The sequence below is a fragment of the Aplidium turbinatum genome, chromosome 2, assembly GCF_918807975.1.
Source record: "Aplidium turbinatum chromosome 2, kaAplTurb1.1, whole genome shotgun sequence".
Classification (NCBI taxonomy): Eukaryota; Metazoa; Chordata; class Ascidiacea; order Aplousobranchia; family Polyclinidae; genus Aplidium; species Aplidium turbinatum.
Genome location: NC_137473.1, coordinates 9,703,152 through 9,719,667, shown reverse-complemented (window position 1 = coordinate 9,719,667; position 16,516 = coordinate 9,703,152). Strand labels below are relative to the sequence as shown.

Below are 16,516 nucleotides of genomic sequence, written 5' to 3'. Positions count from 1 at the left end.
AACATGGGGATAGAGTATGATTTGAACTTGTATTAATTTTACGGTTTCCACCAGAACTTACGAAACCACATAGAACAAAGTGTTAAGATTGATCTTTTCACATGGCTGCAAACCGGGGCCAATGGTGCATAGCCTACCCGAGAGAGATTATGCAGGAGGCATGCTTTTTCAAGAAGCCCTTTGACTTGATGAACAGGCCATACGTTTTTAAATAGTTCAATGTGCATCTTTTCGTTCTACTAGTGTATAATTTAACGTTTCTTTCACACGCCGTTCCAGGTTTCGTTATTTTGTAGCGAGCAATTTTTCCATTCCTTTCAGCAGAAGTCACATGTTATTCGAGAAGTCCTCTCAGTTGTTTAAATAAGACCACATAGTGTGATTTGTTTCTGTTCAGTGTTTAGTCTGAGAGAAACTTAAATGTAGGTAGGCCTACGTACAATCAGGGGCGGATTAGCAAATTGAATTATCCCGGGAATTTAAAAATAATAACGGTCCACTTCTATCAAAATAGATTTAGCATAAAAATACTCGTTTCACAAACAATTTATTTCATTTCAGAAAAAGTCTTTCACTGGTAATATGATGTAGGCTATAAAGTTAGACATTGCACGTATTTGTATAGCAAGCTTAGATTTGTAACTTGAATCATTGTCAGTGTTATTTAAACAAAGAATAAGGATATAGCGCTACGACTATTTATATTTCAAAATGAAATTTTCTTTTGTACATAAAACAGGACAGTGACCCTCTGACCGACCAACCGGGAACGTTCTAGAATTCCCAGTAGGCTAATGAATAGCCGCCAATCCACCCCTGCGTAGAATATCTATTTTCATAGTGATAAATTTTAACCTAATAAGCAAATGTTATGCTGTGTAGATATTATATCTTACATGCTTCATTGATTTTCCAAAATATTTGCAGACGTTTTGAAATATACACGAGAGACACTTGGTTTTATACCTTATGATGTTAATTTTGTGAATTTTAGGGGTTATACCCCAAAATGAGGTTAAGCCCCACCTTGGAGCCATAAGAAAAGTTGTTTCGAACTCAGACGTGGAACATGCCCTAACTTATGAAAGAAGTTCCATCTTTGCACCTTATCATGTTATTTTTACAGGTAGTCTACGTATTTTGATTCAACTTTGGGAGCCCCTTATTCTGGAATGCTCCACCTGGGGCGACCAAATTTGAATGTTCTGAAATCCGTAAGTGAGGTACTATCACCTACACTTGGTTTCATCCATGTACCTTATGATGTTAATTTTGTGAATTTTAGGGGTTATACCCCCAAAATGAGGTTAAGCCCCACCTTGGGGCCATAAGAAAAGTTGTTTTGTACTCAGTGGAACATGCCCTAACTGATGAAAGAAGTTCCATCTTTGTACCTTATGATGTTATTTTTACGTATTTTGCCCCAACTTTGGGGGTCCCTTATTCGGGAATGCCCCACTTGGGGCGACCAAATTTTAATGTTCTGAAGTCCGTAAGTGAGGTACTATCACCTACACTTGGTTTCATCCATGTACCTTATGATGTTAATTTTGTGAATTTTAGGGGTTATACCCCCAAAATGAGGTTAAGCCCCACCTTGGGGCCATAAGAAAAGTCGTTTCGAACTCAGTGGAACATGCCCCGACTGATGAAAGAAGTTCCATCTTTGTACCTTATGATGTTATTTTTACGTATTTTGCCCCAACTTTGGGGGTCCCTTATTCGGGAATGCCCCACCTGGGGCACCCAGATCGACTTGTTCCAAAGTCTACAAGTGAAGGCATAAACTCTGGCGTAGGTTTTGTTCTTGTACCTTATGATGTTTTTTTGACCCCCAAAATGGGTTTTTCACCGGGCCGTAGCCCCCAAACGCCCCAGCAGTGAAACCTCGGATGTGGGTTTCTGAACATCCCACAGTGGGGCAATGTTGATAAAACACTCAAACCTTTTGTACCTTATGATGTTACAAAAACGTCACGGGCTGCCGGACTATAAACTTGTTGCCAGATTAATTAAGTTTTTGGCGGTTAAAAAGTAATTTAACTATTAAAGTTTTATGTTTTACTCGCAATTACACAGTAGTTGTGTAAGCTTATTACTAACATCTGCACCCATTTTTAGCCCCCTGCGATCACCATTGAACCAAATCGTAAGGTAAATCATGATCTTACATTTCATCTCCATATCATCTTATGTTTAAAGCCATCAAAGCATTTCGGTCCGAAGTCACCAAACACATTCTGCTTCCAAGCCTACCCAGCCAGGAAATTAGTCCATTTTCGCGTCCATTTAATCTCTACAGAATAAATGCAATGAGCATAAAAAGAACTAATTTCCTGGTTGAATAGTGTTCAAGCAAAACGTTCATCGAAGGGAAAGTACCTGTTTCTTACATTCTTGATTCATCGCTTATTGTTGTGTACAACAGTAACGTGTGTTTTTATATATCACAGATATTATGCTGCTCTTAGCGGTTTGTAAAGCAGACAGTGTCAGTGCAGCTTATATAAATAACTCGGAATCCATTCCTTTGCTGACTGCCAATCAAGCTTTAGTATCACCTTTAAAAGTCTGTGGCATGACCAGGCAGGGTATCGAACTCATGCCTACCGATTCAAAGTCGGACACTAAAGCCACCGAGCCGATATGCTTAGTGTTTTTTGTTTATTTTTTTATTTTTATTGGTTTCAATTAATTGAATGCCATCATCTAACAGGAAACATTGAAATTGGCGTGTTGGTGGAAGAGCGTTTTTCATAATGCACGTTTGCTGTAATTTAACTAGCTTAATTTCTTTACTCCATTTAATTGTATGCACATATTTGGTAACTGTGATTGGCTGCTTTGCTTTCGGATTGTTGGCATCTCCAAGCTAGAGATTCACCAGAATTATTTTGTGACATTGAAAATTTGTTATTGTTTTTTTGCTTGCTCAGCATTTTGCTCATAAGTTTCAATTTTGTTTAAAGGTGACTGAATGCATTTACAAATTACGGCACTTTGATAGAACGACATGTATAGAGATGCATGATCATGAGACTATGGGTCTTGTTCTCTTCTGTCGTTAAAATGATGGCAGTTATATAAAAGTTGCAAATAGTGTAACCAGGCTAACTGTAAATAAGCCACCACATTAAATAATACATTAGTGAATGAACACACTTCCGCGAAGAAGCTTTTCTGAACGATCAACTTAGCTGAAGACGTGCTGTCTCCAACTGAACTGGGCAATTTTGCAGCTCTCATTTTTTAACGTCGGCACATTGAAAGTACAGTTTAGTCGCTCGAATCAGGGACGTAATGAGTGAGGGTAAGGGGTAAATTGTCTCTACTCGAAAGCCCTCTAAGAAATGTTGTTTTCAGCACTAAAACAGCCTTTTTGTGGTATTTTTTTGTCGACCATTATAACTACACCTGCCTCTGAGAATTGTCTGTGTAACTACGTCACTGGCTCGTATTTGACCAATTTGAAAAGGAAATGTCGTTAGAACAAACTGTAGGAGAGGACAAGCCCCGCAACTACGCCTGTGTTTAACTTTATATTTTCTCCTGCAGCAAGAATGGGATGATCGGAGTGACGACAACTGGCAAACTGATGATTTGAGCGCTGCACAATCTCCAACAACTGCAATGCCAATGGTTCATTTTTTCTTATTGACTTTGCATTGTGTTCTACTTTATATCGTAGCCTACAACACCATAGATTCCTTCTTTTAGTTTGATAACTGGTTCATCGATTAATCTTCGAGTTATCGAATGGGCTGATCAACAATGAAACTCTGTGGGATGCAGTCCAAAAATGAAGATTTTTATTGACTTACCTCCAACACCTCAAGTGTTTCCACCTACTACTATTACTTTAATAGGAACTATTTTAGAAAGTAATTTGCTGCATTAAAATGACCGAATGGTCTTTCGCTGCTCCTGGCTAATCAGATTGCATTGTTAAACACTAACCGTACTTAAGCGTTTCTCTATGTTTATGAATTGCATTTTATTGTGGTAATGCAACTTTGTTGTGTATTATTATAGAATCTGATTGGCAAAGAAACTTAGTTATTCCTCTTTATCTCATCAGCGCGAAACCTCGATCACGTGAGCCTAGAATTTGTTGAGTTATCTTGATGTATTTTCCTTATTATGACGTCATAGCTACTTTGAAAACAAAGCAAAATAGGAAACTACTGGTCATGCCAGTTTGAGTGCTTGGTAGGTAATTTAGTCTTAGTACTTAGGGCTTTTTTTAAGATCTTACTTTATGTAGCCTCCGTCTCCAACGCAATCCTATCAGTCAAATGACAACACTTATGATCCTAATTCTCCCATGAAGAAATCAACAAGAAAAAACACTGTTCGAGCTGCGAAAAACTTGTAAGTTCTGTGATAAGCTATTCCATGATGTTATTTATAAAGTATGCAACATTAAAATAACAATTTACTTTCGACTATATCTAAGACTATTGATACTTCATTGAACTAAGTTTTCTTGAAGCTAAATCAATATGTCAACTTGTACGGTAGATTGTAACATGCTGTATAATGTGTGGTAATTATGGTGTGCGATTTTATACAACTCAGTGTGCATCGCAGGTTTGCCATGCTCACAGCTCTTTACAAAGCAGACAGTGTCAGCATAGCCGTATAGAGGTGCACTAAGTACATTATAACCTGAATGCAGTAGCGAATTCTCGTCGTCACTTATCCAATATTTAGGTTTATAAGGAAATATCTTTAAATTCGAACCGTTTGGGAAGACAAGGTTCAGTAATGAAGTTTGCTGGAGTTCTGCTTTATTATGTTACATTGTATTGCCGCTTTGTAAGTATATAACTTGACAATTGACATGTAACTCACGACTGAGGACAACTTTTAATTTGGAAAGAAGAGTTGCACTCGAGTTGACGAAACCAACTAACATTTTATTATAAATGAGACAACACTAGGAAACGTATTCTACGATTGAAGAGATTAGAGTGTCCTCTTTAAGTGTCTAACCCGATGTTCGAAAGTTTTCCGGTTTGACACTCACTGAGGACACACGGTCGTGTTTTAGCAAGCTACTTAATGAGAGTGCGAATGGAGTGTGTTGTGTAAGGTATTATCTGGTACCGGTATATTGACGGCTGACGTATTGTCGTATTATTGATCAGCTTACCAATATTGTACATCACATAGGGAATAATTTTTGCCAATATGTTTGCTTAAAGGTGGAATGACTGATATAACTTATAGCCATTGTTTTATTTTTATTCTTTTACAGATTTTCGACTTTTTCCAAAACAGCTGTTGCAGAAACATACATACTTGGAGAATGCAAAGCTAGTTTGTCTGACGCCCCAAGATGTGAAATAATGGTAATTTTTTTGCTACTTTAAGATTGAGTTGCTGAATATTTCTAAAATTGTAAATGAGGCTGCACAAACAATCAAATAGGAAATCAACGGAGACTAATTTGTGCTTAGGAACCTTGGTCGACATGTTTGTGACGTGACGAGCATGTGGGCTACGTGTAAAGGCATCACTGGACAAATGTCCAAACACAACTTTACATCTTACATGACTCAGCTGAATAGCTTAATAAGCCGCAAATTAGATTGGCAACCTATATAGATTTTCTACTTTGTGAATTCATGGATTTCTTACATTAAGATTCTCAACCGGTCGTACCTGTGTACGGATTTAGAGGGACTGCGAAAAAAAAAAGAGATAATTCTACAGAAAAAAAAAACGATACTTTGTTCATACTTTTGTAATGTCCATTGTTACTTAAGTGTTGTAGCCAAAGTATTAGTCAATTACGCGTATCACTTCACAATTACATTCATTTGCACGGTGTTTTACTCGAATTGTTTGTAGCGCGAAATTAGTGTATCACCGTATCTGAGAGTTAAGCAATTTTTTGCGGCTATCTTTTTGGCAAGACACTTAAAAGCACGCCTGGAGGTGTGCAAGAAGATTGCTTTCCTTTTCTTCCCATCCACTTAATTTAAATCTGGAGCCTGGATACGAGGAAAGACAACATTTACCTGCTCGTTTTTCTTTTCCAGCTAGGAGCGGACGGCCCGATGTGGCAAAGCGACTCTAATTTCTTCAGCTGCACCATCTCAGACCCCGTGAAAGAGAGCAAGTTCTCCGGACTGAAGAGCTTCATCGCATACAGCATCACTCCTTCAGTGAGTTTGTGTCACATTGCGTTGGCTGCTTGAAGATACGAGCCCTACTTTTCGAGCCGAAGAACTTACCCTGACGTAGCTTTTCAAGCCTTTAACTCCGAAAAATTACACTCTTAATGCTAAAATTAATAAACTGTCTCATACTAACAAACTGCTACCACGCTAAAACAACAAAGCAGGCAAGAAAATCCTAATTTTGCCTCAGAAGTATTTTCCTTCTGGTTTTGATCCATCGCTTGTTGACTATTATTATCAGTTGACTCAACATTTTATAGCTTAAAACATGACTTGTAATGCCAGGCAGCATTTCCATTTATCCTCAATTCATCTGACGATCTTGTTGCTTTGCTAGCACACCAATGAGCCTGTGCTCCGCCGTTTCAAGCATTTTGATTGGCTCTACGAACAACTGTCCCGCAAGTTTGGCGTAGCAATATCTGTGCCTCCTTTACCAGATAAACAAATCACAGGTTTGTTTTCTTTAAGCTTTATGTTATTTTATGCCTAATTTTATGCTTATGCTTATTTTTTTTAGTGTTTAGTTTGGGTCTTGTCTCAAATGAAACTTTAAAAAGAACCGTAAGTTAACCAGCAAGATATTTTGATACAAGTTGAGACATTAACCCGATAGTTCAGTTGGTAAAGCACGTAAGCAACGCTGGTTTAAATTTCGCGGTGTGCGCTTGAGCAATGTACTTTAAGGTCAATTCAGCAGCACCTAGTGCAGGGCTACTCAACTGGCGGATGGGTGTTGATGGTGGACCTTGAGCTTTTGGAAGAATAGCCTCATTGCCATGTTTGAGGGCTTCTTTAAACAGATTTCTACTGGGAGGAAACAATTTTTACTGTGATTATCCTAGTTGCTGGGGGGCTTCGACTCCCAGACTCCCCAACACTTTCTCAGAAATCTAATTCCAGTTTCATTTTACCTAAAAAAGTGGTTTGTTAGAGAAAGTTAAACCTTCGTGGTTGCGTGTGAAATAACTTATTCACCGGACCGCTAAAAATATTCAACTTGTCAAACTGGACCTTTGTTAAAGTTAGTTGGATAACCCTGACCTAGTGGAGGGATGAATGAACAACACCAAGCAAAAGCTTTACGGTGTTATTCTTGGTAACCGAACTCGCGTCAGTAATTTAAAGCCTCTACAAGTTTGCAAAATTGCCTGGATTAAGTTTCTTAAGAGGCTTTCTTAATCACTGTTTTTTAAGATGGGTTGAGTGTCCGAAGGGCGGTAGTACCATTTTTGTAGCTTAGGTTCCACAAATGGGAAAACGTCACACGGAGGTATATATCTCCGTGGTCATACCCAGTGTGCCTACTGCACTGAAGAGGTCGGAAGGCCGAAACAGTGTGCACTGTCTGCAGTTAAATGTACCCCATGTTCTTACTGCTCAAAATGTACTATGTGGAATAGACAAAGATTTTCTCTTCCAACAACCAGCAGAAAGTACTATGTCTTGAATTAAACGCCTGGTGAACAGTGTCATTTAATATTTTGGTAGTGATCTTTTGACACCCTTGTGTCCTCCAGGTCGTTATGAAGATGACTTCATCGAAGAAAGGAGATCCCAGCTGGAAGCCTGGTTAGGAAGAATTAGTCTTCATCCTGTCATCTCCAGCTCTGAAGTCGTCCAACATTTTGTCACATGCAATGAGGATGAAAGAGTAATTTTTTTTCGATTAAAACATGTCTGGGACGTACAAGAAAGCATAGCTACAATGTGATATGTTAATATACCTTACGTTAATTCACTGCCAAATGTGGTCAAATTATATTTGAAAAAAGTGTGAAAAAAAGGTGAAAAAATATGTTTGTCAGTACAGATTTCTGTCAGCTCTGCAGCATATGCTTTGGTCAATATTGAACTATTGGTGTTGATGTGCAGTCGTGTTTGTAAGCTAACGGTTCCGTGCTCAGTGACTGCTTCGAAGGATGCAAAGATACTCATTGCACTAGGCCTTCGGTACTAACGAGAGTAGGGTAGGGGTAGCCAGTTCTTTTCTTTCAACCGCCTTTTCTACAGCAACTACGCCACTCATTTTATTATACCCTGGGTAGAAGTGAGCGGTGTTCATCTACAACCAGCTTAGCCCGAGTGTTAAAACATGTTTGCATCATTAAAGGTCTTATTAAGATGGTCTAAATTACCAGTGCTAAAAGTTCCACATTTTCTATCTGTACACATCACATTTGATCGAGCGCTTTAGGTTGAGTGCTATCATCTAATTGTGATTTATGTTCGACTTTCAGGGGTGGAAAGCGGGGAAACGGAAAGCGGAAAAGGATGATGCCGTTGGAGGATCATTCCTCAACACCATCGAAACACCAACTGAACATCTCAACTTGACCCACGTGTAAGATTCATCATCTAATTTTAAATTATCACATTTCATAATGTATGTATAATTGTTATATAAAACAATAAATAGATTTTATTTAAATCTTCTGATGATCTTACGGAAGAGCAGCTTTGCTTTCCCGGCAACGTTAGATGGGTCAATTGCCAATTTTGAGAGTTTTTTACTCCATGTGACAAGCTTGATTTCAGCAACAACAAAAACATAAATTACCTAAAATCTAACTTCACTGCTCTGATATTATAAATGAATAGTATAATGCATTCTTAATCAGAAAATAACGTAGCCCTTCTAGTGTGGCGGATAAGCCAAAAGAAGATGTAGTTTCGCATCCAGTGATCTAAAATCCTTTTGACGGTGAAACTCAATATGGGTGAAACAACCTGTTAAGCCGAAAACGTTTGAATGTTAAACTATTTTGTAAATATGTAAAATATATACTGTTGTAATGCTCAACCCTGTGGTATTGTTGTGTCTTGCCTGTCTTTGGTATAAAAAAGCAAACTCTCTCCCGAAACTATATTTTAGTAAATGGTAGCCTAACTATATATGATATAGTATAGGTACTGAAGATAGACATAAAAACTATCGTTCTGTCAATGTTTGCATGTCACTGCTGAATTTCCATCTTGACACGACTGCATCCCCTGTAGGGAGCAGGTCTTGGACACTCACGTCAAGTTCACCAAGAGCATGGACGACGCGTGCAAATCACTGATGGCGTTAGGACAAGACCATGTTAAGAAGTGCTTCGGATGTGAGTGGCCAGGTTTTTATTTAAGAATGTTTCACATCAATTTCATGACAGCTGGATCGTTTTGTATTTATTTGCATTACCGCCAACTGGTATCACAAATCATAAAAACTGTATTTATATCGCATTGGTTATGTATTATATGCGTATAAAATTTTATGCCTTATACGTTATACCAATTTCTTATTTTTGGTTTTCGGTCTTGTGCCTGATGATTGTAATCTAACATAGAACTTTTGGGAACGTAGAACTTTTCTCTTTCAGTTTTTGCTCTCAATACTTTTATCCAACACCAAACGACATGGAAGGTGTTCAGCTTCCATGTAGTTTTCCTGAAAAATAAATATGTACAATTGTACTATGTACATGCAAAGCAGTTACATTCACTGAAGGTTGATCACCATTAATTTGTTCACACCGTCAGTATATTTGTTACAGCTTACCGCAAAGACCATGAAAAGCTGGGTCATATTTTTCGTTGCTTGAGCGAGTCGTTTGAGCTGGACGAAAGAGAAGGTATGTCTTAAAATTTGATTGATAACTGTGATTCTGTCAATATGGTTTTTCCAACTCTCATTCTTCACTCACTCTCTCTTTTCCTCTGCAAAAACCAGAGACCTTGGTTCGACGTCCAATTGAAGTGGTATCTGCATCTCTTCTGAGTACCATAAATGCGGAAGTACCGCGAAATTAGTTAACAGACAGGCCACCCCTTTTCATTATGACGTATCTTGGGTCGTAGACCAGTTTTACTTCCAACAACTCTACCACGCTTATAAACAGCAAAAGCAGGAAAGAAATTTTGGGGAACGCCAAAGTGTCAACGCAACTAAAAATATAAGTGAAAATGGACAATGCAAAATTTGATGTTCAAACATGCAAATACAGTTGGGTATGGGGTAAGGGCTGGCTTCGTAGAAAATTTTCACCTCGTATACTGCGTTTGACGGAGTTATAGCAAAAAAACGCAGAACAGAGATTGGCCTTCCCCACACCCACCCAGCCAACAAGTTAGCCTTTTTTTGCAATGATTCAACGTTTGCAAACGTTTAATAAATGTGAAAAAGAACTGATTTGCTATCTGGACAACAAGACAACTAAACGTTTTATTTTTACATGTTCCCAGTTTCACGGCCTCTGACCGTAGCACTGAAACACACGGGTGAGTGTTATGAAAATGTAGGAGAGCTTTACAATCAACAACCGAAGTACGACTGGAATCCATTTTTGGCCGGTCTTCTTGAATACAAAACGGTTCTGTCAACCTTTCCTGGAATCTTGGGAAATCAAAAGGTGGTGATAAGAAAATGTTTATTTCGATTTTTCTGGTTTTAACGATTTAATTTTGAAACCTTTGGAACTTATCCATAGGTTCTGACTAATAGCTGGATGTATGTGTCAGATTCTAGGCATGAATGTAACTTTCATTTTTTAGAATTGTGCAATCTAATGAGGAATTGTGAATTTATTGAAAGCAATGGGCGATCGGTGCAACTATGACATCTGACGTCTTGTCTAGCAGGCGGATTATAATGGTCTTTGATCTCTGCAGTTTTTTCTTTCAAAGCTATTACCCACTGATTTACAAAGTAAAAATTATGCGTTGGTGCAATGTTTTTAACCCTGTTTTAATGCAGGGCGCGCTTGAAAGAAACAAAGATGTACGGAGATTGCATCTCGAAAACAAAATGACAGAGATTGAGATGAAGGAAGCGGCTGCCAGAACTGAGAAGTTATCGTACGTAGTGCAAGGTAAGTAAGTTAAATCCATGTTTATATTGTATAGTAGGGTGCGGTGAAAAATTAAAATTTTAGAATTTCAACAAAAAGTATGTCTTAAATGGTGGCCCTACACCTAAAAACATGTCTGATGGTGTTTTGAAGTTGTTGCACCCCTAACTGTCCGTGCAACCTTGGAAAGTTGTATGCGGGGGGGGGCAAAATCATAAAAAATAGCACAACTCATGATCCATGCGTCGTAGAAAGTTAATTTTTGGCTCTATGGAATCAGAAACACCATGTTTCTATTTGTTCCAAGAGAACTTTTAACTCTAAGAGCAATAAAATTTAAGTTACGCGTAAAAATCGAATTTCAGGCCCAAGAGAACGAGAAAAGTTCAGAACAGAAATCAGAGTAAACGAAGAGAACTTTTTTCAGCTGGTTGATGCGATTTATTTTGATGGCAGAAAGGATTTAACTCTAACCTTGGTAAAAGAACAAACAGGAAAAACTTCAATGTCTACACAGTTGGAAGAACACTACGTTGTTGTTGTGGGTGAGTCAGAGGACTTAGTTTATTTGACACACTTTACAACAAGCAATAGTAAAGGAGAAACACTTGCTGAAAATTTGTATAATGTCTTGTCAGGAACTGATCTGGAGCATAAACTGAAAATTATTGGTTTTGATGGAACTGCTGTGAACACTGGCAATATCAATGGCTGTATTGTAAACCTGGAGAGACACCTTCAACTCCCATTGCAATGGGTAATTTGTTTACTTCATTGCAATGAACTGCCATTACGATTTTTTTCCTTACTAGATGGTTGCACAAAAAGTCCTGACAGCTTTTCAGGTGCAATTGGAAAAGAAATTGGCGGTTCAGTTTCCGAATGGCTTATTGCAGAGTTTCAGCCACTTCCATATTCCACTTTCCCGACTTTACCAAATGACGTTACTGATGATCTAAGTTCAGACCAATTCTACGCTTATAGAATTTGTTGGTGCATCATTTTAGGAGAAGTGGATGAGGATTTGAGATTTATGAAAGTAGGACCTATCGTGCACTCTCGGTGGTTAACTCTTGGATGTAGAAGAACCAAGAACCTTAATTTTTTGGCTGAATTTTGTTTGAAAGTATATTTTTCTTCTTGGTTTGACATCAAACTGAATAACAAGATTTCCGATGACAGCAAGAATTTCTTCAGAATGTTGACGACGACGGGCGTGTTATCAAATTTTAAAATCAGCAAGTAAAAGATGAGGCCTTGAAAACTCTTCAAAGAAATGCTTATTTTGGCCACCACGAAAACATCTTGCTTGCAATGTTGTGTGAAGAGGATGATGATATTCGAAGATTGGGTGTAAATAAAATACGAGCATTACGAGATGGCTCTACTTCTGGATGGCATCGAGAAGAAAAAGATGTGATTGTTGAAGATGTTGATAATTCCAACCAAGCAATTCGAAAATTTGTTTTACCAAAACTTAATGTCAAGGCAAAGTCATATCATGAACTTACTGATTTGGCACTCGAAAGCATCACAAAGCCACCTGCTGTCAAGGACTTAAGTGATGCTGATTTAAACGTGCTGTATGACAAACCGTTGAGTTTAAAGCATCCCTGTCACAATCAAAGAGTAGAGAGACATGTCAAGCTTGTTACTGAAGCTGCTGGAGCAGTAGCTAGTTTTGAAAAATGAGATGGCATGATACGCCAGCGAATCAAATCAAGAAAACTTAAGAAAAAGTTTCATACTAAGCATCAATTTACTGTCGACAAACTCTCTTAGAAAATAAATTTGACAACACATCGTATTGTGTTTACTGATGCACTGCTTATGATTGTGTAATGTATTGCTTATGATTAATGTCCCACACGTTGATTAGTCAAGTGACAACATTTAAAGAGCTTAGCTTAAGTACCGATAATTAGCCCAAACTACAGAATTTCTTGTCCCAAAGTTATTTGAGCGCATCATACACAATTTTGCATCATTGTTTTGTAGGCTACAGTACCAATATACTATAGGCCAGTGCTCCATTATCGAAATTTCAAGTGTAAGCTCAACAGTCAAGCACTGACAAATGACAGAAATGAAAATTTTTCTTGTTTAAATTTTGTCATTGGTTTGTCCAAACTTGTTGTCAATTTTGTGACATTTTTGCCCACAATATGTCTCAAATTTAGATATTTGAGCATAACTTAAATTTTATTGCTCTTAGAGCTAAAAGTTCTCTTGGAACAAATAGAAACATGGTGTTTCTGATTCCATAGAGCCAAAAATTAACTTTCTACGACACATGGATCATGAGTTATGTTATTTTTTTATGATTTTGGCCCCCCCGCATACAACTTTCCAAAGTTGCACGGACAGTTAGGGGTGCAACAACTTCAAAACACCATCAGACATGTTTTTAGGTGTAGGGCCACCAGTTAAGACATACTTTTTGTTGAAATTCTAAAATTTTAATTTTTCACCGCACCCTATTGTATAGTCAGTACCTGTTTGAACGGTGTTTCGTCAAGGTGTACGACTTCCACTTTTTTAAAATTGCTCTTTTTTTGCGAAATTGAGCTAGTTTTATTCTAACGTTGTGAAGAATTAAGCTGTCATGCGTTCTGGTTTTTGCTACTGTTTTATTTCGGGTTATTGATTCTTAAGTACGGTAACCCAATTTTTAATTTGCATTGTCACGATTAGGTTAACAAGCTTTTTTTTTATCTTGTTAACTTTTCTCTTGTGTTCTTTTTTCTATTTTATTTTTCTTTTGTTTTACTTTGTTGTTTTTTCTTTTTCGTGTCTTTTGTTAACTTTTTATTTGTTCTACTTTACAAATCAAGCCATTTTCAGCATCCAAGGATAGAACTACTCTTATAACAATTATTGCTGGAAATTTGAAAAACATCTGGCAACACTGAGTTGTTGTGACGTCAACATTGTTTATATTTTCAGCTGAAATCAATCATTTCCAGCACTACCGTGTCGGAGACTTTGCTATCTACATGAAGAACTTTCTAGAGCAACAAATCGTTTTCCATAAAGAGGTACAGTATCTGGTCTAAGCTTGCTGTTTACTGCAACCAAGCTGTTTTGTCGTGTTGCCAATGTTATGTACTTTTATTCGGTTATGTTGTAATTTATAAGCATTGTTAGATTTTTCGTTGGATGCTGTCAATAAGGAGATATATCTAATATTTCAGTAGTTCTATCAATAACGCCATTTTTAAAATTTATACGAGATTTTTGCACATATTTACAAATAATTTGAACAGTCGAGCGTTTTCGGCTCAGCTTAAGCCCTTATTATCGTCTAAATTTAGTTTTGTCCCTTTTAGTGGGTAGCCGATAAGAGGGTAGCCCGTTCTTTCCTTGCAGCGATTTTCTTTACTTCTTTTCTCCATCTCCTTCTGTCCATCGCGTCTTCTTCCTTCAGTCCGACTTAGTCTGCGTCATTCTGCACCTGTTCTTTCCATGTTTCATGAATCTGAAATCTTGAGTAAACTTTTGTGCTTTCAGATTTTGAAGAAATTGGAAGAAGCTAAAGCTGACTACGAAACCTTAGTGCCGGAATAGAAGTGGTTGGAATCATGTGCAATTCTATGATTTCACATTTTTCGAGCTTCCCATTGCAAACAAATTGCCCCTCGATTCACCATCACTGATGTTGCTTTTGTACCGAAATTATTTGTTGTTGGAAATTCATGCGTTGTTATTCACCGCCGTATTATATGTTGTTGCATAATAATGTTATGTTTCTATAATTGTTGACTCGCGTTTGTTGCCATTGCATTAACTTTAAAAGTAGAAATAAACCCGCTATAACACTCTTTACGTTAACGTAACGTCAGCGTAACGTAATAACGTAACGTCAGCAGACGAAAACAATGTAAGAAATGGCGGTTATTTCCTGTGGAAATCAATACCTAATAATTTATTCAACTTTTTAGCACATTTGCAACTTATGTACTCAAAGTGATTCAGTACTCGAAGTTTATTTTATGAACCCGAGTTAATCGGCTTCTATCACCTCCTATCGAGCAGAAATTAAACTTTCAATAATCCAATCTGCATTTGTAAATTCTAATGGTTGGAAATGATCTTGAAGATTCTTCAACAAACCACTAAACACTGCTTAGTTTAAAGCTCTTTTCTTGAGGTGCACACACGAGTATAGGCCAATACCTACCGCCTAGCTCGATTCAAAGAATGTTTATTTTGTTATAATCGTGTGATTTCCAATGAAATGGAAGAGATTATTTGTCTTAGAGCTTTGCTGTTGTTCTAATGTTGTGTATTCCCATACAGCAAAATCCGTCATTTTTACATTGATTCAATGTCTTTAGACGTTGAATCAATGAAAAAACGACGGATTTTATCGTCTGGGTTTGCGTTCGATCTTGTCAAAAAAATCACTTTGAAGTATAAACCTATGTTTCGTTGTGTATAATCAATCTTGCATGCAGTTAATGTTGGACTAAAACTAATACAATATTTCTTCACCTTCACCATAATCGTATTTCATGAATAATGTTCTGTGAATTGAACAGTTCCCATTGATTCACCATGGTAAGGCACCTATGCATACCAAGTATGAATTTATTATCTTCATTTATACAATCAGCGATGTAACCTTCAGGGAAACCCTCTAGAAAGTTAAACGTTAAAAGCTGTAGCTTCCTGATTGGCTTATTTACATGGAGCCCCCAAATTATTTGCCCCTCTTGCACAAACTTCCATGCCATTGTCTTTAAAAATGTTTTTAACGTTGGTGGGTGGCAAATTGCTCCAGCATAATTAATTATATTTTATTCTGCTCCCAAAAACTCAGGGGTTGTTGAATTAATTATCGCACGAGGACTGACTTTGAAGAGAAGGAACTCGTTTGTGATATTTGAACAGCCTCCAGTCGGGCTTCACTGGCGCCTGGAAAGAAACTATAACTGACCCCTTTTTTAGTTATTTTTTACAAAAAATACACTTGTATTGCAAATTTCGGCCGTAATTCCACTTTAGCTGTTTGATTTTCCTAATTAGTAAAGTCAAGCAATATTTTCTATTTCACCAACCTCAAAATTAGGTTTACATTTTCGCGTTTATCAAATGAGACATGGGGGAGAATCAACCTTTAAACTTGCCTGAGCAGTTTGAACATTTCCCAGTTTGAAAATCAACTTTTATGTCAGCTGGAAGCAAGCCTGTTGTCTGTAAATTCAAATCATATATTTTTATTTGTCGATTGGATGATCATTTGTCAGGAGTAAATTCTGTAAACGCTTCTTTGTCACAAAATACTATTGATCGCAGCCCATTGAAAATTCTTCAAACTCGAGACTCATTTCCCAGTCAGAAAATCAGTCTCTTTTTCACGTTGATTCATCGTCTACAGACGTTAAAAAGGACTGATTTGCTGGCTGGGGTAGCCTCAGCAGTGTTTCGTATCCGCGTATTTGTGCAATCACTCGCAATGGTTGGTATTGCCAGTTTTATGCAATCTTATTCTCA

At 37.5% G+C, this 16,516-nt stretch overlaps 1 protein-coding gene across 4 annotated transcripts in view; it reads left to right on the top strand.

The window, feature by feature from the left end:
- LOC145765531 (sorting nexin-33-like) overlaps positions 1–16,510 on the top strand; it is a 28,425-nt gene extending 11,915 nt beyond the window's left edge. For 2 of the 4 annotated variants that reach the window (XM_082577367.1, XM_082577366.1), the window contains 14 exons: positions 3,556–3,639; positions 4,265–4,371; positions 5,261–5,354; positions 6,048–6,173; positions 6,526–6,643; positions 7,709–7,842; positions 8,429–8,532; positions 9,189–9,292; positions 9,728–9,805; positions 10,416–10,582; positions 10,927–11,041; positions 11,386–11,565; positions 13,967–14,058; positions 14,531–16,510. In XM_082577367.1, the coding sequence (XP_082433493.1) occupies positions 3,556–3,639; positions 4,265–4,371; positions 5,261–5,354; positions 6,048–6,173; positions 6,526–6,643; positions 7,709–7,842; positions 8,429–8,532; positions 9,189–9,292; positions 9,728–9,805; positions 10,416–10,582; positions 10,927–11,041; positions 11,386–11,565; positions 13,967–14,058; positions 14,531–14,587 (1,560 nt within the window). In that variant the 3' untranslated portion in view covers positions 14,588–16,510. Of the gene's footprint in view, positions 1–2,121; positions 2,155–3,555; positions 3,640–4,264; positions 4,372–5,260; positions 5,355–6,047; positions 6,174–6,525; positions 6,644–7,708; positions 7,843–8,428; positions 8,533–9,188; positions 9,293–9,727; positions 9,806–10,415; positions 10,583–10,926; positions 11,042–11,385; positions 11,566–13,966; positions 14,059–14,530 lie in introns of all 4 variants that reach the window. The other 2 variants (XM_082577365.1, XM_082577368.1) reach the window with 2 other exon arrangements.
- Positions 16,511–16,516: the final 6 nt, after the last annotated feature.